The 27639-nt window shown below is 58.7% G+C and overlaps 1 protein-coding gene across 2 annotated transcripts; it reads left to right on the forward strand.

The window, feature by feature from the left end:
* Nucleotides 1-560: 560 nt before the first annotated feature.
* TBX4 (T-box transcription factor 4) lies at nucleotides 561-26710 on the forward strand. Of its 2 annotated transcripts, none has more exons than XM_064523140.1 (9): nucleotides 561-896; nucleotides 2017-2175; nucleotides 2743-2837; nucleotides 12344-12463; nucleotides 13322-13469; nucleotides 21408-21560; nucleotides 23225-23313; nucleotides 23630-23871; nucleotides 24564-26710. In XM_064523140.1, exons 2-9 carry the CDS (start codon nucleotides 2020-2022, stop codon nucleotides 25187-25189), a joined length of 1629 nt encoding a protein of 542 aa, XP_064379210.1. In that variant the 5' UTR covers nucleotides 561-896; nucleotides 2017-2019; the 3' UTR covers nucleotides 25190-26710. The 2 variants fall into 2 exon arrangements, with proteins under 2 accessions (XP_064379210.1, XP_064379211.1); XM_064523141.1 differs by lacking the exon at nucleotides 561-896 and adding an exon at nucleotides 1543-1735.
* The last annotated feature ends 929 nt before the right edge of the window (nucleotides 26711-27639 follow it).

The raw sequence follows: 27639 nt of genomic DNA on the forward strand, positions 1-27639 counted from the left end.
CTCGGCCCTGCCGGGGCCCCGAGAGCAGCCCGGTTCCCCGCCGGCGGGACGAGCGGCCCGAGCGGGCTGCAGGCCGCCCCCGCCGCAGGCCCAGGCCGCCGCGTCCCCCCGCGCCCCGGCCCGGCCCCGCCGCCCCGGCAGCCCCGGCCCGTCTGGGCCCCGCACCGCCGCGGCCCCCCGGCCGCCCTGTCCCCCCGCCGGGCCCGGCCCCGGCCCCGGCCTCGCTGCCCCCGGGGCCGCCGGCTGCGCCGCGCCGGGCCTGGCCGCGCTGCTGCCGCGGGTCTCCGCGCTGGCCGCGCCGGCGAGCGGCGGCGCCGGGGGCGGCGGCGCCTGGAGGGGGCGGCGGGCAGGGCCCCCCCGGGCCCGCGGCGGCCAAGCGGGCCAAGCGGCGCGGCCAGGCCTGGCCGGGCCTCGGCGCCGCGGGCGGGTGCGGGCGGCCGGGCCGGGCCGGGCCGGGCCGGGGCCGGGGCGGCGGGCGGGGCGGGCGGGCGGCGGTGCCCGGGCGGGGGCGCGGGGAGGGCGCGGGGCCGGGGCCGGCGCCCGGGGCCGCTGCGGGAGCGGGCCAGAGCCGGTCTTTGGGGACGTGATTGACAGCGGCAACGTCAGCAACAGGAGGGGAAGGGAAAAGGGAGGGGGGGAGACAAAGAGGGAGGGAGTCGAAAGGCCCCAAACTGGATCTTGATGGAACATTTTTCGAGAAGATCAAGGGAAAGTGAATCGGTGCGAGGGGGGATGTCCCGCCCGCCGCTGCCGCCGGGCTGCCGGGCCGCCGAGCCGCGCCGGCCCTGAGCGCTCCGCGCCCGCGGCCCCGCCGCCGCCGTTCATGCCGCAGCCGCCGCCGCGCCGAGGCGAAGCGCCGAGCCCCCAGCTGCGCCTCCTGCCCCCCGGCCAGCAGTGTAAGTGCCCGCGGGACGGGGGGGCGCGGGCAGCCCGCGGCCCGGACGGGGCGGCCGCGCTGCCCCCGCGGCAGGTAGCGCCGGGGCCGCGGGCAGAGCCCGGCCCGCCCCGGGGGGAGCCCGGCCCGGCCGCCGCGCCGAGCCCCGCAGCCCCCGAGGTGCCGGTGCCCGGGCCCGGCCCGGCCCTGCCGGCCGCCTCGAGCCCTCGGGGGCCGCCGCCGCCGGCTCCCACCTGCGCCCGGCTGCGCGGGGAGCCGCCGCCGGCCAGCTCCGCTCCTGGGCCGGGCCGCAGCCGCCGCGGAGCCCGGGCCCGGGCCGCGAACCGGCGCCGTGGTCCCGAGCGCCGCTGCCCTCGGGGGGCCGGGCCGGGCCGCGCTGCGCGGTGTGCGGGGCCGCTGCGCGCACAGCGTCCCTGCACCCCCGCCCCGCTGCTGCGGGCTGTGGCCTGCGCGGGTCGCGGCGGCTGCGGAGCTCTGCAGGGGCAGCCCCGGAGCCGGGGCGGGGGGGGGGACGCCCCGTCGGGTTGTGCCCCGCACGCCTCTCCCCGCGTCCCCGGGACGAAGAGCCCCCGCGGCCTGCGCACGCCGCTCCGCGCCCGCGGGGCCGGGCCGTCGGGCAGGCAGCGGGGCGGGCGGCCACGTCCCTGCGCGCAGTAAAAGTCGGCGTTGATGCGCGGCAGCCCCGGCGGAGCTGTCAGGCCTTATCTTTATTGGCTTTTCCCAGTCTCCGTCCAAGTTTAAGAGGGGCCCTTTTATCTCGGAGCCTTGCACTCCGCGTGTTTACGCAGCACGGCTCCGCCGCAGCGCTCCCCCCGACGGGCCGGGCCGCCCCCGGCACAGGTACCGGCCCCGCACGGTGGCTGCAAACGGCGGGGGTGGCGGCGGGGGGGGGGGTGGAGGAGGAGGGAGCATCCGACCTGCGGAGGCTGCGGGTCACGTCTGGGATGAGCTGCGCCGGCCTCGGAGCGCGCAGGCACGTGTTGGCGGCGCCCCGGGAGGGAGGGCAGGACGGGCCGGGCCGCTGCGGGACCCCCGGCCGCTGCAGGTGGCGGTGCCCGGGGGGGCGGCCTGGACGTGGCCCCCGGCGCTGCGGGCTAACGGCGCGCCTCTCTGCCCCCAAGGAAATGCTCCAGGAGAAAAGCCTGGCTGAAAGCGAGGAAGGGTTTCCAGCGGCGCCGGCTCCCGGCCATGCCGACTCCGCCGCCGGCTCCCCGGTGCTCGGCGTAGCCGGCGTGAGCAGCACGCCGCTCAGCAGCCCGCAGGGCCCCGACCCCGAGCAGGTACGCGCCGCCGCCCCGGCACCCGCTGCCCCCGCCGTCGGGGCGGCCCCCCCCAGACCCCTTTCCCCCAGCCCCCCGCTTCCCTCGCCCCGTTTCTCTTCGTTTCCCCTCTCCCACCGCGGCTGCGGGCCGGGGGGGCTGCGCGGAGGTCGCCGCTGTGTTTATTTTCTCTCCCCGCAGCAGGGTTGCGCCCCGCCGTCGGGTGCGAGCCCAGCGCCAGCGGCCGCCCGCAGCGGCTCCCGGGCAGGATCCGGCCCCGCGGCGCCCCGCGTTACCCCCCCCCCCCCCAAATAAACCGCCGCGGCGGCTTTGCCTGCTGAGCCGGGCGCGACGTTTCCCGGCCGGTGCTTTTTGGCGGAGATTAGGGGAATCCTCTGCTTTCGCTGCCCGCGAAAAAAACCCCGGCGCCTGGACGTGAATCCGCGATTAACCCGGCGCAGTTTGTCGCTCTGATTTTTGGCAGCGGGCGGGGGGGGGGATTGGTGCGGGTCGTGCGGTTTCTGGCCCTCGTATTTTAATTTTTTCGTATTGATTTGTTGCTTATTCATTATTTCTGTTTTTTTCCAGACAATAGAAAATATCAAAGTCTATCTGCACGAGAAGGAGCTATGGAAGAAATTCCATGAAGCCGGCACCGAAATGATAATAACCAAAGCAGGCAGGTTAGTGAAAATGCACCGCAAACGGGCATTTCTTCCGAGCTGCGTGAAATGTTCCCGCTCGCCCCGAGTCGAAACCTCCTCAATAACGCGGAGCTGTTGCAGGCGGTAGCAGTTTAAAATTTACTCTTTCGATTGCAAATGTCGGGGAGACCATTTTGCTGTGTGAAATGTGCCGGCATTGGACTGAATTTCGGAGCGTGGCGACGATGAGGTTATGGATTCAGGAAAGATGTGGAGGGTGTTTCACAGTCTGCTAGATTTAGTCCCGATTCTCTTTTGTAATGCTGTGTTTTATTATTCGTTTTTTAAGCCGTTAGCATTAGAGTGGCTGTGCTTTGATGATTTTTTCGAGAGCAAACCGCCCCCCCCCCCCCCCCCCGGCTGCTGTAAGACTTCGACCCAAAGTTTTAGCAATGTGGAGGCTTCGGATGTGCTTTTAATGTCAAAACTGTCGGAGTTAGAGGCATTGCTTTTCGGGCTGTGAGGTGGGAAGAAGCCCTGCCTTCCCTCGCAGGCAAACAAACTTCTCCCCAGGGCTGAGCGCCCGCAGCTGGGAGGAGGGAGCCGGCAGCCGGTGGGGAGCTCGGCTCGGCGCCGCCGTCCCCGTCCCCGTGCCCGTCCCCGTCCCCGTCCCCGTGCCCGTCCCCGTCCCCGTCCCCGTGCCCGTCCCCGTGCCCGTCCCCGTCCAGCACCATCGGCGCGTGGGCGGCTGCAGGGCCCCGCGCGGCTCGGGCTGCTCCCGACACCGACGGCCGGCACCGCTGCAGGGGGAGCGCCGGCCCTTGGCTCCGCGGCAGCGGGCTCCCACCGCCGCTGCTGGGAGGCAAAAGTGGCCGGGATTGGGCACGAAAACCCGTTTAATTCTGAGGCAGCCCTGCCCCGTGATGGCTGCTTTTACTCCCAGCTGTGGAGGAGGATGCCTGAAATAACGGGAAGCAGTCAGAGAGGGAAAACAAAAACAAAAAACCGTATCCATCTGTCCGTAGCTTTTTTCGCTGCGCGGTGGCAGCGGGCGCTGAACCTGCCGTCTAACAACCGAGGTGATGCCGCGGAGCAGCGTCGCGCCTCGGGGCCGCCCGCTTTGGCTGCCCGGGCCGTTCGCAGGCGGTCGCGCGGGTCCCGGCGTCCTCCCGCACCGCGTTTCGCGGGGGAACCTCGGGGCGCGGAGCCGGCTTCGCTGCGACGGGGCTGCTGCCGAAGGCGGTGGAGACCGGGGGATCGAGACCTCGAATATTTTACCTTTAATTTATAGTAGCTGAGTGTGTCTGTGCGGGGCGTGTAATACCGTTCCCAAACTGTGGACCCTAAGCATCGCGAATGGGCACGTTATCTCCTCGTAGGTCTTAGCGGGGCTCGTTTAAGCAAATCCATATGTATAGGGCTCAGCCCCACATTCCTTGCCCCGGCGAGCGGGCGGCGGGGGGGGGGGGGGGGGGGGGGGGGATTCGCCTGCCGTGACCACGCGGAGGGGCAGAGCGGCGGGGGCGACCCCAGCACGCACCAGCCTCCCTTTCCGCGGTACCGAGCCAAATTGGGGAAAAATTTGGGGAAAAATTAGTGCGGCGGCACCGAGTGAGCAGAGCAGGTTTAATTTGTACCAGCAAAGAAAAAAAAAAAAAAAAGGAAAAGAAAAAGAAAAAAAAGGAGAAAAAATTGACCCCGAGGCTGAAACGCTGGTGAATAACGTGAAATCAAACAGCCGCCTCGGTTTTTGGTGGCGTGAGCAGCGAGTCCGAGCGCAAGCGGCGGCCGAGGCTCCGGCCCCGCCGCCCCTCCGGCAGCAGAAAGTAAAAATGCACAAAATCATTAGCATGAGAATGGCAGAAAAAGGGCAGTTTAACCGCGGGAAGGCGAGGTGGGACCCGGCTCGGCGCCGGCAGCGCAGCGCCCTGAAGCCCCTCGCTATGGGTCCGGCAGAGCAGCCCAAGCGCGTAAATACGCGGGCGATCATGATGCAGATTATGAAATGGGAATTATTCCTTACTGCAGATTTTATTTCGCCCCAGCCGTTTAAATAATAGTTGCAATAATAAACCTCCCCTTGACCCAATTAAAAAATGATGGTTAGTGGAGGTTTGTGTGTACTTGCATTTAGCATTGGGGGGGGAAGGAAAACGGCTAATTGCAGGCACTAATTAGGACTGTAATCCCCCTCCCAGCAGGCACAGAGATGCCCCTGAATGCAGCTAGTTGAAATCACTTAAATGTCGGTCTGTCTGACCTCAAAGGGCACAAACGAAAAGGAATAGAAGCCTGATTTTTAAATTTCAAACCCAAAAAGTGACTTTAATGACAAGTTCACTCAGTGGAGAGGAAATGTAAAGCTCAGCGGAAGCGTTAATTCCATGGCAATGGTGTAAAATAGTCTTTTTGTATAAACAAGGCAAATATTGATAACTTGCTGGGGGGGAGAGAGGGAGTCATTTGTTTCATTTTTTGTGGAGCGCCACAGAACGAGGCAACTATAAATTATCGAGAATTTAGGGCTGAGAATTACTTTGGGGGATTATTACTCCCTCTTAGGACTGATCTGTAGGAGACATTAGGAGAACACGGCAAGCTCAGCAGTGAAATAGAAATCATGTTGTTGCCAAGAAAGCTTGATTTATAAAGTGGAAACATCTTTAAAATGCACTCGCTATCTTTTTAATGTTTGACTGCTTCATTGTGGGAGGGGAAAAAAAAAGAGATTATTTTATATTAAAAGGATCATCAAAAGATAAAAAGTTTATGTTAGCAAAGTTCCCTGAACTTTGCATAAAACCGCTCACCTCCTTCATACATAAAATACTGCACGTTGCCGCGTACAGAGGATGGGATGTTGCGGTACATAAATCAGCATCTCTGTCTTGTTCCTCCTATTTGAGGTTTGTCCTAATTACAAATTTGTACCCAAGAGAATTTTCTGTTATTTGTTCTTAAAGGCTGAATTAAATGTAATGCAAAAATTAGCTGTTGCCCTGAGTGGAAGGTACCCGAGCTCGCTGGGCTGCCTAAACCGAGGGAAAGCTAGCCTAAAACCACCCTTTCGCGATTTCCGTGCGCGTTGACACTTCCAGCCTGGCGTTTTGCAACGCGGACCCCTCCGACGGGGCGCGGGGGCTGCCGCCGGCTGCGCCTGGGAGCCGGCTGCGTCGCGGGTGCCGCCGCTTGCACCGAGCCCGACGCGGCCGCGGCGGCAGCTCGTCCCGCGCGCTCGCAGCGCGTTCGCCTGGGCTGGCTGGGAAGTGCTCGTTAACCCAGCGTTTGCATCGAGCTGTGCGTTGCATGCCTATATATACACATACATGATATATATATATATTGATATATATATATATAAAAAAAGTAAGGTTTTAATTTTGCAGAAAGCCTCCCATTTGCAATAAAAGCATTTTTCCGAGCAGCGAGGTCCTATTACGCGTGTGCACTTGGGAGGGGACGCAGGGCGTTAGGAGCGGGAGGTGAAGCCGAGGTCTGCCGGCGCGCTGCTCCGCGGTGCCTGCCCGGCCGCGCGGCCCTGGGCACCCTCCTGCCCGGCACCCGCCTGCGCGTCGGCGTTTTGGGCGTTTAGCAGTGACAAAGTTGTGTGTGGAAGGGTAAAGCAGAAGGCAAATGAGATACTTCATCGTAAGCCTTTCTTTCGAGTTTTGTCCTCTTGCTCTTGCATGGTGCTATTTCACTGAATGAGCTTTTTTTTGTAGTTTTTTTTATTGTTTTTTTTTTTTTTAGTGATTCTTGTGGCAAAACCCACTTTGTCTCCGTAATTCTTTGTTAGCTCTCCCCAATCTGATTTCTGCAGGATGTTACTTTTCGCAGTCTCCTTGGCTCAGGATTTCTTTTTATTCTGTTGTCCCTTATTACCCGCAGCCGGTCCCTGGCTTTGCTGAGGTGCCGGTCCCTGAGCGTGCGGTTTCTAGCCACAACGTTTCCCGGGACGAGCAGCGCGATGCAGCTTACGGCCGATCAATAAGAAATGCCAGTTGCCCGGATGTCTGGACACCTTTTCCTGGCAGTTACTGCAAAGAAAATAATATGTAATTCCTCTACGGTAGCACAAGCATCCTAGTCGTGTCAGCAGCGGGTTTGGGGCATGAAATTCAGTTTGGACCGTAAAACAGGACGGGCGCAGGTACGGAGGTGGCCTCCCTCTGCTTGGTAGCAGGTTTTAAGAAGCATATGTAGGAAAACATTGCATTAAAAAAAAGTCAATAAAGCAGCTCGCATGTGTGGAAAAGACACAACCCCCTTTACATGTTCAAGTTTCATTTTAAAAGTGGTTTATTTCAGTATAAAAATAAAATCTGTTACCAATCAACTTTAGTAAACCAAAATAAAACTAGTTTTTAGGACATCAAGGTCTGAAGAAGTATAAATGCTTTGGCTAAGCTGGTGCAGCTTTCTTCTCTGAGAAACCCTTTAAAAGCTGCATTTTCCGTGGCTCTGCAGGGCATATGGGTGCCCAGTTCTCGTTACAACTAGAGGGAAATGTTCGTCCAAAACTCTTTTGAGGCAGCTACAAAAATCTCCGCTGAAGGGTTTTGCTCCAAAAGCAAACCCACCTATTTAATATCCCCGCTCAGCGGAGGAATGCGAGCCATCAGCTTAAAACTTGGAAATAAAGTAGATATTTGAGGAATGTTTGATCTGCTTCCTCCCGAATTCGGGGTCCTGGGATTACCCTGCTGGGGCGAGCGGCCGCGCTCGGAGCGGGAGCGGGAGCGGGAGCACGCGCCGATGGCTCTTGGCCGCGCCGCCGGGGATGTCGACGGCTTTGGCAGGGAGGCCGGCGCTCTCGCATGCCGAGCGAGGCCGGGACGTGGGATTTTTTTATACCCTGCTGTCCTCAAACAACGGCCGCTGCTTTGGGCTTGCTAAAAATTGGGGGTGTTCACGGTTCGGCGGGTTCCTGCCGCCCTCGGCGCCGGGGCCGTGGGGCGCGGGTTGCCTACGGGAGATGCCGTCCGGGGGCGATGCACTTTTGGGGATGCTCCCCTGCTGCCGGGGCCGTTCCCGCCGCACTCCGGCCTTGGGGGACCCGGGAGCATCCCGCCGCGGGGAGCCTGCCGGCGCCCGGCGTCACCGGGGGCAGAGAGCGGAGACGTTCCCGGAGCAGCGAAGCAGCCCTGCACTTAACCAGGTCCTCAAGTATGTGAGAAACAATCTTTTATTTAAAAATCAGATGCGCCGGCCAGAGGAAAAAAATATAACCTCCCCCTTCCAGAATATAAAAATTCCCTCACTGTCTGACCTCCTCATCGCTAGGTCACGGTCCTGCCACCAGATAAATCTCCCCTATCGGGCCGTGGGCTGAGAGTTCAATGTTGCTTGTGTTAGTGACAGTGAATTTGGGGCTGAAAAATGAACTACTGATGAGAACTCCTGTTGAACCTGTATTGTTTGTTATTCTGAGGCAAGGATCTGGCATGGGCTAATCCGGCACTTCAAAGTTAACTGCTCTCCCTCTGTATACAGAGCGTCAGAGCGGAGCGGCGCGGGTGATAAGAGAAATAAGGGACTGGAGGGCTGCAATACACTGGGAAAATGGGACCGTGTTGGAGAGCGCTTTGATCTCTTTTAAAGTATTTTCTGAAAGCAAGAATCTATCAAGAAGGAAATGCCATTTAAAGGGCTAAAAGGAACAGCTGACATCCCCAAATTTGTTTTAATCTACCCTGGCGAATATTATTTTTAAAGATGCGTTAAGTCAATGGAAGAAATACTTGTCAGGAGAAGGGAAATGAGAAAAAATAGGAAGGGTCATGGAAATGGCGACGTGGTGCTTGAAGCCTCCGCGCACCGCTCCGTCCTCTCCTGCACAGTGAAGACAAGGAGCAACGTGCGTTAGCCGGCACGGCCAACTGTGGAGCAGGATTTGGGGCCAGATTGTTCCTTATTGGGGACTGCGGTGCGTAATCTGGCTCGGTTCTTTGGAGGCATCGCTGCATGGGTCTCCCCGTGCCCCGCGCTGCTGAGGAGCTGGTCTTTCGGCCAACGTGGGGCTCCTTAGGCAAGAGTTTCAAATAGGTTGGGCCATTTTTTTTGTTTTTTTTCCAATCCTTTCCCAACTTGACCCACTCTAAACAGCGCCTTTCCCCAAAGCCCCGTGCAGGAGCCTCTGGAAATCCGGTGCCTTCGAGGTGGCTCTACTGGGCCATCCCCAAACCGGGGCTTGTAAAGCCGCCAGCCGCGGGCAGTCGGGAGCCCCGGGGTGACGCTGGCGTCGGAGTGAGGGATGCGGCCGGGACCGCCTGCCCTCGGACGCCCATCCCCGTTCCTCCATGGGCTCCGGTGCTTTCGGCGTTGCCATTCCTGGCCTAAAGCAAGGCTTAGCCGGCCCTGGGAGCGCTGCCGCTGCTCGTCGACCCAGCTTGCTCCCGCGGGACTCAGCCGCACGGCGCGGGATGGGATGCCCGGGGCGGCCAAGCCGGGGAGCCCGAAAGGCTGGGAACGCATGCCGTGAACGAAAGCTATGCCTTCCCGCTTATCGCTCTGTCGCAAATCCGACCAGCCAATTATACATTAATTAAACTTTGTTTGAACATAAGAGGAGCTTTGGCTCCGCGTCAGTAACTGCTCCATGGCGAAGGGGATTGGGCAGGCGTAGAATAAATAAATAAACAAGAGATGCTTATTCTAACAGTTCATTTTAAAACAATTTGTGAATATCATGGAGAGATAAAATGCGCCTAGCATAAACTCAGCTCAGCAGTGCCTGCTTCATTATCAGGACAAATAATTCACTAGCACATCATCTTTGAAGCTTGGGAGGGCTACAGCATTGGGCTGCTTGTTTATTTTCCTGGCTTTTACTGTTTTTGTTACATCCCATCCGCACGGAGCCGCAGGGTTTAGCCGGGGCTGCGGCGTGGCGGTGCCAGCGCTCGGCCCTGCTCCGGCGCCCGCCGTCCCCGCGAGCCGCCCGCGGCCCTGGGCCCGTCTCCCCTCTCCTGCCAGCGTCGAGGCCGGCCCCGCTGCAAACCCTCCTGTAGCTTCTCCCCTTCGGGGCTCCCCGGCGCGTTTTGGGGGCAAACGGGCCTTTCCGAGCTGCCGGAGCCGGCGTTGGGCTGTGCCGGGGAGAGGACCGTGGAGGTGGCGTCGGGAGGTCCACGCGGTCCCTCCTGGCCGGGGCAGCTGGAGCTGCACGGGGGGTGACGGGCGCTGCGCGGTGCAGGGGGCCGAGTGTCCGGCCCGGAGTCAGTGTCCGGCCAGGATGAGTCTCCATGCGGATGCAGGGCTGGTGCCGGGGCCGGCGCAGCCGCGGTGCCAGGGCAGGGCAGAGCAGCCCTCGTGCCATCGCCAGCCCGACTCCGGCCTCCTTCAGCATTTAAAAAAAGAGCATAAGAGGCAAGACAGCAGCCCAGGCGCTCGTCGGCGCGGGTCCGGGCTGCCCGGGCGGCCGTTTTGGGGACGAGCAGGCCGTTTCCCGCGGCCGGCGGCTGCCGTCGCTGGGTCCCGCTCACGTGCCGCGTTCCCGCGCTCGGAGCTGCACGGCGGGAGCAAGAGCAGCCGCGGCTCCTCCGCGGCCTCGTCGTCCTGCTCCGGGCGGCGGGGGGAGAAACCGCCGGGTTTGCAGGGGGGTCTCGGGGGCCACGCGCCCCCCAGGCCGAGCCCCAGCCCAGCGTCCCCGCAGGAGCCGTCGCGGAGGGTGGGCGCCGTCCGCCGCCTGGAAACCTGCCCCAGCCTCTCCAGTTGGCCTTGGGAAGATGCTGGCGACTTTTTTCATGCACGCTGGAGTATTCAGCGTTTTCGGAGCCGTGAGCGATAGAGGGTGAAGCAAGCTATTGTCAAGGAAATCTGGCCATTGCAAAGAAAAGAAAAAAAGGAAAAGGAAAAAAAAAGAAAAAGAAAAAAAAGAGCGGGAGAGGGAGGGAGAACACCACTTCTTTCTCTATTGAGAACGCCCATCCGCAAGAGGATTCCTGCCTGCAGAGATCTGGCAGAGGGGCCGCTTGTGCGCGGCGACTACCGAGCGGGGAGCCGCTCGCTGTGAGTAGCGCCATTGACCCGCAGTAAATCGGGGCGAGCAGGCAGATTTTTGGCCCCTTCCCAGGGCTCGCCAGCGAGCTGTATAGCCCCACTGTAGCCCGCCGGGCGCTGGCTGCCGGGCGGCTCTGCTTGCTTTCTCCGCGCCCCCGTTTCAGAGGGGCCGTCACAGCGCGAGCCAGGACATGATACTGGGTGCTCTCACGCGCTGGTTTTAATTGCGCCGCGATGACTGCACCGTTTTGGGCCCGGACCTTGGGTTTGTCACGCCTGCTCACCAGAAACACACAGCCCATGTTTGTATCGTGTTGCAAAGAGATATTTGCTAAATGAGCCTCTGCCAAGGGGTTGAGAAATATGTTTTCATTAAGAAAATTAAACTGACAAGTCCCTGGACAGCACATTAGTTGCATATATATATATATATATATTTATATGCATTTTAAAGGCCAAAATGCGGCAGCTAATAATAATGATGAAATGTCCGTGCGCAGCCAAATTGCTAAAATCTGCCCCGTGTTTTCCTGGAAAAGAATGCGGCGAGTTGGCAGCCGCGGCCGCGTCCCGCTCCGCCGGCTCGTCGAGCGCAGCGCTACCACGGCGAGGGACTCGCCGGGCTGCAAGTTAAGCAACACCTTCCATCAGATGCGAGTCCCCATTTGTTATCCTTAAAGAATTTCGGCTGTATATATTATAGTAGTACTTTGGCTCTTTGTATTTATTTTAGAGGGCTATACTAAAGAACATTATAAACTCAGGCATGTCTATGCTATATGAACTCCATATGCTGAAGCTTAATTTTAAATGCCATTAAAAAAGCACTTAACATTTACAATATATCAGTCCGGCTACTTTAGCAGCTTGGATGTACTGCGGCGTATGAAATGATTGGGCAGAAAGAAATTCAGAAGCTGGATGCTGCAGAAATCCCGGCTGCAGGACGTCGCTCCCGCCGGCGCGACTCCCGCTTGCGTCCGTCGCCTGTCTGCGTTTTAATCATTTTCTCCTCTTTTTTTGATTTTAAAAAGTAACTTCAAGGTTTAATTAAAAAAAAAAAAAAAGCCTTGGCGTTCGGGTTGGCTTCCTTACGCCGTGTTTTCAGCCGCGTGAGCGGGCTGTGCTCGGCGCTGGAGGTGTCCTGCCGGGTGTGCGCGGGTGCTCACCTGGCGCGGGGCAGGGCTCGGCGGCGCCGGCGGGGGCAAATCGGAGCTGGGCGCCCGCGAAGCACCCGTTGTGCCCCCGCTAATTACCCCGCTAATTACCCCGGCGGCGCTCGCAGCAGCCTGTAATACTGCAAATACTCCTTATCTCTCTAATGCATAAAAATATTCTTTAGTAACGTATTGCCCCGTGCCAAATTCCCCATGGGGCTGGACCGCGACGTCTCCGCCGGAGCCGGCGGGACTTGTGCGGCTGCCCCGGCCTTGCGGCGTCGGCTGCCCCGGCCTGGACCGCGCTGCCGGGGGAGGCCAGGGCTCGGGGGGCTGCTCGGCGCTGCCGCGGGCCGGGCGCTGACCTGTGACCCCTTTGCTCTCCCTAAGGAGGATGTTTCCTAGCTACAAGGTTAAAGTCACCGGGATGAACCCCAAGACCAAGTACATCCTGCTCATCGACATCGTCCCGGCCGACGATCACCGGTACAAGTTCTGCGACAACAAATGGTGAGCGAATGTTTCCTGTTCAAAAAAAGAAAATTACAGTCGTATTGACCATTTGCGGGATGAACTCAGAAGACAACGTTAAATCCCTTCGCGCGGCGGGTGCCGCGATCCCGGGGGCTCCCCGCAGAGCAGCGACAGGACAGCGGGAGCCACGGGCTGGGAGATAAGTCCGGAGCGATTCGGGATGGGGAGCGTGCAGCAGCCGGGTGATGAACCGCTGCCGATGGCCGTGGCGTTTTCCCCCGTCCGAGGCGGGATGCCGCTTGGGCCGGGATGCTGCGGGTCGAGCGCAGGTTACGGGCTGCGGGCAGCGGCCGGCAGCACGCCGGAGCCCGGCCTGGCCCCTGCTGCCATCCCGGCTCAGCAGCTCCAAATTCCTCTCTTCTCCCATCATATTTGTTCTGGGAGATCGGCCGCGAGGGATGGATGTGCCCGCGGTGTGCCCTCCAGCCGCGGCGGTCCAGCGGCCCCGGCTGCTCAGCCCCTGCCGCCGCTCCCCATCCAGTGCCCTTTGTTTTTTTCCTTTTAATTTATTATTCTTTATCCAGCGTTTCTTTCCCTCCTGCACGTCTTCCCTCCCAGTAAGGCAGCCGCTTCCTTTTGCTCTCGCAGTCTTCACCCCGGACAGGCCGCGGGGTGCATTGGCTCCGCTTAACCGGGCTCCTGCCAGCCCGAGCGCTCGTCCCTGCTCGTCTTACGGCTGCTGGAAGCCCCCGGGGGCGTTTGGGGGAATACTGCTGTTATTGGGGCATTTATTCACAGCGGGACGCGGTCCCGGCCGCGGGTGTCGAGCTGCCTGGGGCGCGGGGCCGGATTTGGGGCGGGAAGCGGCGTTTTGAGGGCGCGCTGTGCTTGCAGGATGGTGGCGGGGAAGGCAGAGCCGGCCATGCCGGGGCGGCTCTACGTCCATCCCGACTCGCCGGCCACCGGCGCCCACTGGATGCGGCAGCTCGTCTCCTTCCAGAAGCTGAAGCTCACCAATAACCACCTCGACCCCTTCGGACATGTAAGCGAGAAGCGGCGCGGGCGTTGCTCGTGGCGGGCGCGCGGGGCCCGACGCGGTGATTTTCCCCAGCCTGGCCGCGTGCGGCGGCAGCTCGCAGAAGCTCGGTGTTTTCCAAGCTGCAGCAGCCCTATAAAAGCTGGAGGATTTTATGTGGAGAACGTTAATGCATGTGCACTGCAAAGGCAGGAGCGGGAAGCCCGCGATTATCTGCCCCAGGGGGTTTAGCACCCTCGAGCAGGGGCCCTGCCGCCCGCCAGGCCAAGGGGCGCCTAGATAATACGTGTAAAAATACCGACCCGGCTGCAAGACGTGCAAATACAAAGCTCGCTGGCTGGAGGAAGGGAAGACGGGGGTTTAAAACCCTTTTCATGTCAGTGAGCTCAGATGCTCCTAGCGATGCAGAGAAGATCGGATCGCCGAGCACGGCTTTTCCCACGCAGCGAGTCGTCCCAGCGCGCCCGAACGTCGGCGAAGGCTCGGCACGTGCGCGGGCTTCGAAGGCTCGTGGGGCCGGGCAGCGGGGCGCAGGCGAGCCCGGCCCTCCCCGCGTCCTCCCGGGGCCAGGCAACGCCGCAGAAATGCAGTGCAAGGAGCTACGTTAAAGGCTGCATAGTAAAAATCGCGTAAAGTCTGCAAACGCCAAAATTAAGGTCTGCCCCGGTTGCTTCGCACGTGTTGTTTTTTTTCACCCCTGTTTTTTTGCCTTGGCTGAATGTATTGCTGTTTATGCTGCGGAGCGCGGTATAGCCCGTATATGCAGCAAGCCGTAAAGCGCACGGGATGTTCGCTGCGGCCCTAAAGCAAACAGGATGCACTGTGCTGCTCTGGCAACTCAACCGTTTGCTTTTCCTGACTTTCGTCCTTTTTTTTAGCTGCAATTTTCACACTAGGTTTTAACAGGGAGGATGGGTTTTCCCTCCCCCCCGTCCCTGTTTTAATAAATACCGTGCCTCGGCGCCGGTCCCATGGGAAACGCCCGCGGTGGCTTGGGGACGCGCTCTGCTCCGCAGCCGTCCCCGGGGCGCGGGCAGCGGCCGCCCGCCGTGGGCTCGGCATCCTCCCAGCCCCGCTGCTGATAAAAACCGCTCCTCGCTTCTAGGAACTCGCTCCCAGGGTGTTGCAATCCCTTAACGTTCCCTAAAAAAAAAAAGCAAAAAGAAAAAAAAGCAAAAAAAAAAAAAGCAACAAAAAAAAAGCAACAAAAAAAAGCAGAGCGCAGCAGTCGGAAAAGCCACGGGGGTTGCTGGCCGGCTCGCCGGCGCGGCTCCTGCGCGCTTTGATTTTCCCCAGCCCTCGAAACCGCGGCGAGCCGTTCGCCGGGGCAGGCAGGTGCCGCGGCTGGGCCCCCCCTCCGGCCGCCCCCGGTGCCCCCGTCGCCCCTGCCTTCCCCGCGGCACCGGGATCCCCGCGGAGACCCCGCTCCTCCGCCCCGCAAGCGCCGGCGGCCCGGGAGAGGAGGCGGGGGAGAGACGTGCCGCCAGCGCTCGGCGCTAAATAGCCCCTTTTCTGCATTAACCGTTTTTTGGCAGGCGCTTAATTTGGGAGGGGAAAAAAAAAAAAGCAGCAGCAACAAGCGGGTCTTGCAGCAACCCGCGTTGCACCCGCAGCTAGTGTTGGTGTCGTGGGGGCCGGGGGGGCTCCGTGCCCCCAACCCCGCGCGTGCCAGGAGCTGACCGCCGGCTCCGACAGCAGCCCCGGTTCCTGCGAGTGCAACCGAAGCTCGCGCTAAATGAAAGCTGCTTAATTAATCAGCCTTGGCGCCAGAGCCGCCCGCGCTGCCATGGGTTTCCTTGGCTTGCGAGACGGCGCGGCGTGCGCTGCAGATGCCCCCGGATGCAGATGCCCCACGGCCCCACTGTGAGCCACGCACGCGGGAAACCCTTGATTTATGCATTTCCGAACCGCCGGGCGCGCGGGCAGTGCCGCTGGCTTGCAGCGTGCCCGGAGGCCGGTGCGCGTTGCTCCTTGCAGACGCTCTGCTGCGGAGGCAGAGCCGCCCCTGCAGGCCCTGGACGTCACCGCGCTGCGCCGGAGGGACACGTCCGTCCTCGCCTCCCGGCGTTTCTGCTCGTGGAGCAGCCCACTAAGCTTTCCAGGTGGAAAACGAGCCGGGAGGTATCACATGTTGGCAGAGAGCTAGTAGCAACTTTGGCTGCAGTTAAATGCACAAAAATGGCATCTGCATCCGCAGGGATGGCGGGATACCCGCAGGTCTTCTGTCGAGAGGCTCCCGACAAGTGTTTCCATAGCGAGACGCACTCGCGAGTGGCATTGCCCTCTCCTCTGGCAGATGCAGACAGTGGGTGTCCGTTGTCCATCCGTCCATCTGTCCATCCGTCCATCCGTCCATCCGTCCATCTGTCCATCCGTCCATCTGTCCGCCCGCCGGCGCGGGAACCTGGCCCTGTGGCATCACCGTGCCGGCACTCGCTTGTGCATCCATTTTACCAATGCAATTTTTTGTTTTCCCCGTGCCCCCAGCGTTAGCGCTTAGCCACAGCGCTGGGGAGGCCCGTACCGAACCGGGCTTTCCTCCCCAAACCGGGCGCGTCCGGAAGAAACCCGGGTCTTGCTGCTGGGCTCGCCCTGGTGCCGGGCCAACGCGGAGCCGTCGGGGTTAGCGCACGGGAGTCGCCGCGGGGCTGCTGGCAGCCCTCGCTGGGAACCGCATCAGCTGGGAACCATTCGCTTTCTACAGGATGTGTAAAGATACTCTTACAGAAAAAAAAAAAGAGGCAGGCGACGCGTGACGGGCTGCGACGAGGAGCCGCAGGGACATCCGTGACTCGTCCATGCCGCGCTCCCGCCTGCCCCGCTTGGCTTTAGCTCCCATACCGCTCTCCTGCTGCGCAAAAAACATGCAATTTTCCCTTCCGAGCTGCAGCCTGCCCAAGTTTAAGGCTGCTGTTACAGCTGTCCCTCGGCTGTGATAACGTTTTCAGCATTATTCCTGCTTTTCTTGACCCAAAGCTGCTGTTTACCAGCTTTATGCTTTCATGTTGATGAACTTGGTTACTTCCCCCCGGATTTATTATTTGCCCACTCGGTTTTATTTGCCTGTCACTGAAAGACTCTGTTTTTCCCCTAGTCTTGGGGTTGCCCTCTTATTTTTCTGTTAATCTGATTTTAGCCCTCTCCTGTCTCTGCTTGGCAGCCGCACGCAAGCGAGTTAATTATGTTAATGTCCTATTAATCTTATAAACCCCTGCGCTTTATTTAGATTTCTTTTTTTATTTGTTTGCTTTATGCCTTGCGGCCGGGCGGTTTCCTCGCAGGCCGCTGGCGGGCGAGTTCCCACCCGCCCGGTTTCCCCAAATTCGGGCCCCGGGGAAGGGACGCGGCTTCGCTTGCCCTCCCCGACGTCGGCCCTCGGCCGCTGCCGGCTGGAGAGCAGCTCGACGCCCTTAGTCCCAGCCCACGGTTTCTTCGGCCACACAGTCTTTTTTCAAAACTGGCTTTTTCTTAGTGTGTTTTCAATGCGAAAAAGCTTTGGTCTGGCCCCAAGGTTGAGCCCCACGGCCAGTTTTGGGGAGATCGCCACGTCGCTGCCAACAGAATATCCACGCGCAGATTTTTCCTTTTCTGAACCGTTTTAGGCAGCGTGTCGCAGCTGAGCTGACAGACAGCGGCGCACAGAGAAGTCGCAAAGCCCAACGCGCAGCTTTGCTGGTCCGCCGTGCTGCCGCGGGAGGGCCGGCCCCGGCGGGAACGGGATTTGCATCCCTTCTGCTAAATCTTTGTGTTGTCACTGGTTTCTATGAGTCAAATGCAGTGGTTTTTCTTAAAAGTTTAACTGGAGGCAGATCCCGAAGTCGTTTTTCCGGCTTAAATGGGAAGCTGGCCCCAACGAGGAGTGAGCAGAAGCGGGGTGGCTTGCGGAGAGGCTCCCGCCGCCGCCCCCTCGCCCCGCGGCTCTGCCCGGAGCCATCCCGCACGGATCTCGACTGACATGAGATGGAAAGGGACGGAGAAGAGAGGGAAAGAAAAAGAAAAAAGAAAAAAATATCACAGCTTGGGGCCTGTCGTAAGGAACAGTTTGTCCGCGCTCACGCTGACCCTTTTCCCGGGTTTCCCAGCCTTTCCTTCTTTCCCGCGGTGCAAAGCGCCGGGAGGAGCACATCGCTTCGCACCCGCCTTTCCCTGCGGACGTCCGCTTCATCCCGAGCGGCATGGCGGGGTGAAGCCCCGCTGAGCCCTGGACTTGCCGAATTTCTCCCCGAGAAGAGCCAGGCTGCGGCGAGCCGGGCCCGGCCGCGGAGGTGGATGCTAACGGCGGCGCAGCGCGGCCGTGGCCGCTTGCAGGGAGCCATCGCGGGCTTCCGCAGCGCGGCCGCGTGCTGGGGGTTTGCTCCTCGCTGCTGCCTTTGCCGCCGGCTCCCAGCACCCTGCGACTGGCCCATCCCCGCTCCCGGCCCGCTCCGACGCCGGCGGATGCGGCTCATCCCTGGCACCCGGCCGGGACGAGGCGCTTTGCCAGGAACCATCCTTTGGGAAAGGCCGGAGCTGGAGGAGGGCTCTCTTCCCCCATGTCAGGGGAGGGCTCTGCGGCTGCATTTCGCTCTCTCTTTGGGCAAGGCGCTGGTTTCTGCACCGAGGCGAGCGGCGGCTCGGGGTGCTGCTCCCCGGCGCGGGATCGGCTCGGGACCGGGTCCCTGCGGAGCGCGGAGGCTTTCCGAGTTTACAAAGAATAGAAGGAAGAAAGAAAGAACCAGAGAATATATTAAAATGAGAGATTTTATATTAGTTATGTGATCCCCTGGGAGCAACCATAAAATTATGTGGCTTTTTCATAGCCATTTACTATTCAATATAAAAAGGGCAGTTGCCGTAGCAACCACTGCATCATATGACATATGATACCTTGGAGAAACAGTGAGCTCTCTTAAATCAACTCCCCGAATTTCATATGAAAGTAAATACATTTTTACAGCGATTCCGAGGCAAGTTTGCGTTGCAGCAAGCAATGCAGTGCCACAGCCAAGTGAGCCGTGGCCCGCGCGGCCCGATCCCGCAAACTGGCAAACGGCTTCAGAGCCCGTGGCTGACTTCACTCAGCAGCCTGCAAGGCTGGATGCTAAAGGAATAGGTTTTCCTAAGCGAAATTAAATAGAAGGAGCAAGTGACACCGTTTTTTTTGACGTTTGTTGCTGGCTGGGGAATGCCAAAAAAAAGAAAAAAGCAGTCGCCGAGCTGTTACGGTTGGAGCTCCAGCTGCTGCCAGCTGTGGGATCGGCACGGCGGAGCGAGGCGGCAGAAGGAGCAGCGACGGCCGTGCAAGGCGGCATGCGCCCATGGCACCCTGGCTGCATGTAACAGCAACCAGCCAATTTATTTATTTATTTATTTTTTTAATCAGACATTTGTTTTCCGAAAGCCCGGCGTATTTTCCGGGCCGAGACGGTGCCGCAGTGGTGGAGCTGGTGTTCCCACGCGCTGCAGCGTCAGCCCAGCATAGAGTCTCTAACTATGGCTTCAGCCATCTCACGTGAGGAACCTGGCTGAAACAGCTACTTGCTTTACCTTTTTTTTTCTTTTTTTAAATACAGAAACAATATTTTGCATTTATTAGGCTCCTCGGTCTGAGCACATCTCTTGCAAGCCGAGCTGTGTCTTCGTAGCCAGATGGAAAAGCTCAGCTGGTCGCAGGGAGGCTGCAGGCAGCACAGCTCTGTGTCCCCGTGATGCCTAAGACGCACCCGTTTTCAGTTTTTCTTGCGAATTTTGTGTCCTTGTCCTTTATTATACCAGTTCCCCTCTAACCAGTATACCATTAACCAATATACCAATTTTCAGCAGCAGGACAAGGCCGAACACCGTTTGCTTTTAGTAGCTATTGCACCAGATTTTCTAAAGTTTGGTCTGAAAAACACGGTTTCAAGATGCATGGGGCAATGGTCGACACTGGAAATCAGTCTCCCAATGCCTCCACCATGAAAAAGATAAGGGAAGGTAGAAAATCACTATTTTGGTGTCATCTCTGGGGAGACTGAGGTCGCGGGCTCTTAAGTGACCTTCTATTCTGTCTAATAGGCTTCTGTTGCTAAAATCCCGATTATGCGGCGCGGTGAGCGCTAGGTGCCCTGCCGAGCCGCATCCTGCACCAACACCGTGGACAGCAGTTGCGCTCCGTCCCGACGGCTAAAATAGTTGCAATTTCTGACACAGTTCCTCAAGTTAGCATTTCCACTGCTGTGTGTCACTGGAGTGGAATTTACATTTGTTTGGTGTATTTTTAGCCAATCACACTGAACAATTTTCCACAGCAGCCTTGAAAACTATTTAGTCTGGATTTTTGGCACCGGGCTTTGCACAGGCAGCTAAGGTTTTTTGGCGTGTTTTTCTTTTTTTTTTTTTTTTGTATTTGTATTTTGAATACACAGCGTTTAAACCAAATGCAAGGAGGGAGGGTTTTTTTCAAGCGTGTAAAGCTTCGGCAGTGGGGAATGTAGCTCTAAAAAAGAAAGAAAGAAAAAAAAAAAGCAGTGTGGCCTTGCTGACACTGCAAGGAGTCTCTGGCTTCGCTTCCACCTTCTCCATCACACACGAGGCAGTTTCTCTCCGGTGCAGCCATCCTGTGCTTGTGGGAAGCCGCTCGCCATCCCCATCCCCATCCCCATCCCCATCCCCGGCCGGTACACTCCGCATGCCGCAGCTCCCGCACGTTTTCATCCAGCGGTGAATATTTGTGTTGGTGCAAGGGACAGAAATGCAAAACAGCGTAAATGCAGTGGGGACGTTTGAACCATTTAGATTTTTTTTTCCCCCCAAAAAATATTTCTCAGATACGGAGCAGTTCCAAATGCACCTTCGGCAGGTTTGCAGGTCACAGCTGTGTCCTTTAGCATCGGTCCGAAATGCTTTTCTGACTGCTTCGGTCCAGCTCCAGAGGCTGCTGAGTTTGGAAACCGCTTGGACCTCGCTGCGTTCAAAGAAGATACCGAAAAATGGTTTTGAGGGGGTCGGTGGAGCTCGGGAGGGGGTCATTCGTGCTGCGCAAGCTGGTGGTCCCGCCGGACCCCCACGGTCAGGCGCGGCGGCGAGGGTGGCGGGAGACCTGGCCCTCGGCATCCGGACAGCGCTCAGCCTCAGCTCTGAATTATCAAAAATCAAAATATCCCTTCTTACAGAGATCCCCCCCCCCCCCGGCGTTACTCATCTCGGCTTCGTTTTGCGGTACATGAAAGCGCAGAAAAGGCTGCGACCCAAAACCTGAGCCGACCCGCGCGGATCCGTTCCCTGCAGCTCGGCAGCAGCCAAGTGGCCGGCAGACGTGGTGCAAAGCTGATAAAATGCCAAAAATTCCTCGTTCTCTCTCTTGGGGAGCAGCGAGGGTCGTCTGGAAAGCGTCAACAATAAAAACCGCATTTAAGTGGTATATGGTGCAGCCAGCTACCGTGGGCAGCGCGGCCGGATGAAGGGGTTCGGGACACGACCCGTGGCAGCGGCGGTGCAGGGGGGGGAAGCTTTCCGGAGCAAAAGGCTCCTCGTCCGTCATACTGCCCATCTGAAACCAGCTAAACCCGCGACTGGCGCCAGGTCCGACTTTACGGACCAGTCTGCTGGTGGATTATGTATTGCACAGCGTCAACACGAGCTGGGGGAAAAAAAAAGAGTTTATGGTCCTTTTTTTTTTTTTTTTTTTTTTCCTCTCCTATACCAGCTCTGTCCAATAGCAGTAAGAAAATGAGACTTGGCTAGAAAAGCTTAAAGTTCAGTATAACAGCTCGCCCCTGAATGGCAGGTAGCTTTTCTGTCCTGGTTCGTAGAATGTATGTTTTTCCCTAATTTGAAAGCAAAGCTAAAGCTTGGCAGCGCCGTGGCGGTGTGCTCACACGTCCCGTTAGCAAACTCTATCCGGTAGCCCAGTCTTTCCCTTTTTCTTTTTCTTTTTTTCTTTTTTTTTATCGGCTTTCTCATTTTTAGCATCGTGTGTTGCAGATCATCCTGAACTCCATGCACAAATACCAGCCGCGGCTGCACATCGTGAAGGCGGACGAGAACAACGCGTTCGGCTCGAAGAACACGGCCTTCTGCACCCACGTCTTCCCGGAGACGTCCTTCATCTCGGTGACGTCCTACCAGAACCACAAGGTAGGGGGGCTGCGGCGGCCGAGGCGCTTTGCCGGCCCCGGGAAACGCGGCCGCGTTGGGCTGCGGCGGGGCAGGAGACGGAGATGCGGCGGAGGCTGCGCGGGGGGGGAGCGCTGGGCAGTGCAAACCCCTAAGACATCGCTCCCAGCCGCAAGCACGTCTGATAGTGACCAGCGAGGTTTGCTCATAAATCTGCCGTAAAAAGCAGTTACCTGCGATTTTTCCTTAAAGTGCATCAGGCGTCTCCCATAAAAGCGCGGAGGGAACTAGCATTTCCGTCGCTGCCGCGACACCTCGTGTGCCGGCCCTTCCCTTGCACATTCCTGGGAAAATAATGGCAGAAACAGGCACAGCCGTGAAATCCTTCTCCCCGGTAACCCGCCAGCCCCGCGCGGGAGGCCTGCGTGCCCCGTGGGACGCCCAGCACGGAGGCCCGCAAGGTTTTGCAATTAATGCCTGCTCGAACCGTCTCGCGCGTCAATGGTGCCTTTCATCCCCCAGGTGCCCAAGGTGCTTCCTAAACTGAATATTTCCAATGCCACCAGCCCCCGGGGGCTCCGGACGAGCGCCCAGGCGCAGCCCGCGGTCCCGGGCGCAGCGGGTTTAGGGTAAATGCACCAAACAAGCCCTAATTCTCGGGAAAAGAGCCTGCAAGGATCTACCTCGCGTTTGCTCTGCCTGAGCAGATCCCGGCCTCAGAGAGGTGACAGGATGGTGTTAATTATTCTTTTAGGTGTTAACAATTGAAGACCCAGGCTGGGCATCTTAAAAAAATAAATAAAACAAACGCCAGCGTATTTTTAGCTCAGAAATACCCGGCTAGGAAGAAATATCCTTGCAAATAGCAGTCGTTCTGAAGAAAGAAAAAGAGATTCTGAGTTTTAGGGCTAGCTCTGAGGCCCTGGACATGGGAAACGGATAATCCCGGCTAACCTCAGTACAGATGTGTGAGAAAACCTGGGGTTTTCCCCCAGATTCCCCCCGGGCAGGATGAGCCTGGGGAGGTGACCGGGAGGGAACGAAACCTTCGCTCTGCCAAGAGCGGTGTAGAAAGGCCCCGGTGCCCTTGGAGTGGGGATTTCACCCCCCCAAAAAGGCTCAGCCTACGGGTGCGAATTCACTGTAAGATTGCAGAAGAGGAGCTCAGTCAAAATTAAGTCTATTCTAAGTTAGTCTAAGGTATTTTGGCCATTATAACAGAGTGTAGCTTTTGGAGGAGAAGGCAGGTCTTTCAGAGGGCAGCAAACACCCCTGCCTAAATGCAAAGCAGGATTTGGGTCGTGATTCCTTCTGCAGAGGATAAGTCAATGTACCATGAGTATAAAGATGTGTAAAACCGCTGCTGAAAGGAGGGCGAGCAGCTCTCCCCTCTGGGCAGGTGTAACATTTGCTTTTAAATCGGGATCTGCTGGATCGGCTGGGTGCAGACTTAGGAAATCTGCATTCCTGCCCTCGTTCACAGCGGGCAATTTTGCCTTAAAAGCTGCCCCACGCTGCTCGGCTCGGTTTTGCCCTCCGAGTTAGGAAAGCTGCAGCGCCGGCCAGGCCGGACCGCTCTGCCTTTCTCAGGGGGGGGAAAAGCACCTCCGGTCCCGACTGCTGCCGTGCAGACCGGCCTGCTGCGGTTGCTCACACGGCTCACGCTCGCTTTCCTCCTTTTAAAGATAACCCAGCTGAAAATCGAGAACAACCCCTTCGCTAAGGGCTTCAGGGGCAGCGACGACAGCGACCTGCGCGTGGCTCGCCTGCAGAGGTAAGGCCTGCCCTGGGGTGCTGCGGGGGGGGGGGGGAGGTTTCGAGGCCTCCCTGAGATGGGGGGGGGGCACCAAATCTGCTTGTGCCTGTGGGCGACGGGAGGCCTAATGCTCTGAAAAGCCTCCTAAAAACCAGGGTGATGCCTGGGTGTTGTCACCGCGCTCACGCAGCCGGGAGCGTGCGGCGAGGGTCGCTGCATCGTGCATGGGGAAGGCTGTGGGCATCCTTGGCTGGAGATGCCCTGGGAAAGCCGGGATGATATTTCATCCTCGGGTTCATGCTGGTTGCTGATCGTTTTTCCTCGCCTCCTGCAGCAAAGAGTACCCGGTGATTTCCAAAAGCATCATGAGGCAGCGGCTGGTGTCCACGCACGGCCAGCTCGCGGCGAAGCCGGACGTGAACCCGCTGCACGGGAGCCACCAGACGCTGCAGCACTACCAGTACGAGAACGGGGCGCACATGCAGTTCGCCGCCTCGGACACGCAGGATCTGCCGCTCAACACCTTCACGGCACAGAGGGACTCGGGCCTCTTCTACCATTGCCTGAAGAGAAGAGGTAACGGGAGTTCGCAGGGAGACGGGTATTGCTGGAAGCTCGCCGTTAATCCCGGCTTGCTCTGGGCCGGTCTCGGTGATCTCCGAGGATGCCGAGGAGGTTCAGGGCCCCGGAGCTGAGCTCGTGGGCGGCTGTTGGTGGGAATAGCAATAAGGATGATCCTTCTGCCCTGCTCGTGTCCCATCCCACGGAAGGCGGGTTCAGCCTCTGAGCTAGAGCCCCAAAAAAGGTGAAAGTCAGAATAGACATTTCTAAGGGAATGAGGCTGCGCTGGAAAATTATCCAGTGTTGGAATGAGCTGAATTAATTAGTGTCGGTCCAGGGGAAGCCTTGCCCGGGGACGGTCTGACCCTGCCGGTAATACGGGGTTAGACGTGCTTAGCGTTTCCCAGCACGAGGCCGTTGGTGCCTACGGTCCTCGTTGGCTGGGTGGCAGGTTTTTAAGGGTAAATGTGCTGTAACTGGAATAGAGAAGGCCTAGAAGAAGGGGGAAGGGAAGCCTAGAAGAAGGGGGAAGGGAAGCCTAGAAGAAGGGCTGCGACAGGCCGCTCGCAGGCACCTCTGGAGCTTGCCGGGATGCTGCGGCCGCTCCGTGTTGGCAGTCGGGGCTCTCCAGCCTTCGGAGGGGCTCTGCCGGGCCGGGCCGCTCCTCACCGCCGCCGCAGCGCCTCTCCTCCTTTCTCGCCCCGCAGAAAGCGCCCGGCACCTGGACCTGCCCTGCAAGCGCTCCTACCTGGAGGCCTCCTCCTCGGTGGGGGACGACCACTACTTCCGCTCGCCGCCCCCCTACGACCAGCCCATGCTGAGCCCGTCCTACTGCGGCGAGGTGCCGCCGCGCGAGGCCTGCATGTACTCGGGCGCCGGGGCCGACATCGCCGCCGTGCCGGCCGTCGAGGACCTGCCGCCGCCGCCGCCGCCCGCCCTCGGCTGCAACATGTGGACTTCGGTGGCGCCCTACCCCGGCTACGGCGTCCAGGCCGTGGAGACTGTCCCCTACCAGCCCTTCCCGGCCCATTTCACCGCCGCCACCGTCATGCCGCGGCTGCCCTCCCTCGGCGCGCAGGGCTCCCAGCCGCCCGCCAACGGCCCCTTCGGCGTCTACAACCAGCTGGCGCCGGCGCCGGCCCGGGAGCGCCTGCCGGCCCCGGCCTTCCCGCGGGAGCGGGGCCACGGGGCCGGCTGCGAGCGCAAGCCGCCCTCGCCCCACCTCAACGCCGCCGGCGAGCTGCTCTACTCGCCCAGCTTCTCCCTGGCCAGGGAGCCGGCGCTGCCCTACCACGCGGGCATGGGCGCCGCCGACGCCTGGGCCGACGGGTGACGCCGGCCCCGCCGGGCCGCCGCGGGACGGTCGCGGCGTCCGTGTCCATTCCTGTGGGTACCTTGCACTGCGGCGGCGGCGGAGGGCGGGGGGCGGGACGGGACCGGCGTCTCTTCGGCCCGAAGCGCCGCCCGAAATCGCTCTGGTGCCCGCGGGCTGGATCCGTCGGTCTCGCGCTGGCTCCCCCCCCGCCGTCGCTGCCCGCCCGCTAGAGACCGTCTTCACGGCTAGGGAGCGAAGCAACCGGCGCTTTCCCTTCAACATGTCAGACATCCGGGAGCAAATTTGGGCTATTTGGGGGGAAAAAAAATAAAAAAAAAATCGCTCTTACGGTACGTGCTCCGGTCACCGAGTCGGAGAGTTCTTAAAAAAAAACAAAAAAAAGCAAAAAAAAAAATAAAAGGAAAAAGCAGCCTGTGCCGCGGCCGCGCTGGAGGACTGCCGCCGGGGCAGGCGGCGCCCGGGACACGGCCCCGCCGCAAAAACGCCTCTTCTGCCCCAAAACGGGCGGTGGCGGGGAGCCCGGCGGGGAGCGTGGCGCCCCGGGCCCCGCGGCGAGCGGAGCGGAGCGCGGCCCTCGGGACCGAGCCGGTGTCTGCGGATGCGCCTCCATGGATCGAACCACACTCGCTTATTGCAATATATTTATGAAGTTTAAGCTTAAAAGTCGCTCGTACTTTCCAGAGGCTCTTTCAGTATCTGCTGGTCCCCGATTTCTTTCACGCTCGGCCGAAATGTGCCTATTTGCGCTATGAGTCTTTTTTTCTTTTGCAGCTAAACCGGGAAGAGTTGTTTTTCGGCGTAACGGAGTCGTAGAGAAATATTTTCCTAATTAAGGGAGGGCGACGAGGTCCCGATACCTGTCAGACTTTGTACAAATACTGGTGGAGCAGGTGGGATCGGTAACCGGCGCACGCGTGGCAACTGCGCTTGACCGTGGAGACGTCTCGCGCGAAGGCGCAAGCCCGAAATGGCGAGGGGGAACCCGGGGCCCTCGTGGCCCGACGGACCGTGCTCCCCGCGGTCGCAGCACCCCGAGGCCGCGGACGTGGAGGTCGTGGCCCAGCCGGGACAACCCGAGGCGCCCGTTCGGCAGACTGTACGTGTGACCGGTGTGGATTTTGTAACCAGATTTTGGAAATCACTACAATTTTTGCATGCTGAATAGCTATTTATATACATATATATATTATATATATATATATATAAAAAATATATATATATCACAAATGCAGGCCACGTGTCCAGTTCAGCTTTGCTTTTTACAAGTGAAATACTTAATAAAAATGAATGTTGCAAGGTTTTTTTTTTTTTTGAAAGACATCTATTTAAGATTTTTTTATTACACACCTTTGATGTAAAAACTAAGAATTGGTTAGATAAAAGTCATATATACTACAGATAAATCTTTATTAGAAACCACATTAGATACAGGTGGTGTGGAATTTTTAAATGTTTGTTACATAGCATGGACATTTTATTTTACATATCAAAAACATAAAGTCATTTTACTACTATCAACTGTCTCTGGGTGCATTTCAATAACGAGTATAAGAGTGTTCCCTGGGTGTCTCGTCCATCTTCCGTCCCCTCCCGGCACCGATGCCCCGCTTACCCAGGTGCACGCTGGACCGTGTCACCAGAGCATCGCTGCACGGGCAGATTTTAACTGCCCACTGCAAGGCTAAGCGATTTGTTTTTTGTTTTGGGTTTTTTTTTTTTTCTTTTGCAGTATTTTGGGGTGTTGTCTGTTTTTTTTGCTGACACACGAGTTGATCTGACTGCAAAGAGCATTGCTGGGCGAAGGCAAAAGCAGCCACTGGCCTGATAACAAGAACACCAAAATGGTGCTCCTGCACGTACGTGCAGCTCGGGTACAAGTACAAGTGACAGCCGCAGAATTAAGGGGTTGTGGGGGAGGCAGGAGAGGTCCAAGGGTGCCTCAAACCCTACTGTGAACTGCCCAGAGTGACGTTGAACCAACACCAGCCGAGACAAGCGCTGCCACTTTGGCCTCAAATTCATGGGGTTATGACCCAGAGTCCAAACAAGCTAGTCTGGATCTTTTGCCTGTTTTACAAATATAATTAAAAGAATAGTAATATCCTTTTCTGTGAATAATCATTGCTTCCATTTTTAACTTTCTCTTGTACGCTGCTCACTGCCCTGCGGGTTGATGCAAGGCAGTAACGTGCCTAAGGGCTGCTCCAGCAGCGTCTCGCGATAGCGTCTGCGTGGAGGAGCTGGGGACACGCGATGACCCCACGGCTTGGCCGGTGGCCGCAGCGGCACGGCCCTGGGATGGTCGCCCGGCCGGGCTAGCTGTGGCCCTGCGCAAGGGCTCCGGGCGAGCCGTGGTGAGCGGCACGCTTTCAGTGCTTTTTTTAAAGTAGCACATGGCATTTGTCAGTCCAGAAGGCAACTGTAAGAGGCTGAGTTAGCACATAAAT

This window comes from Dromaius novaehollandiae, chromosome 19 (assembly GCF_036370855.1).
Source record: "Dromaius novaehollandiae isolate bDroNov1 chromosome 19, bDroNov1.hap1, whole genome shotgun sequence".
NCBI classification, from domain to species: domain Eukaryota; kingdom Metazoa; phylum Chordata; class Aves; order Casuariiformes; family Dromaiidae; genus Dromaius; species Dromaius novaehollandiae.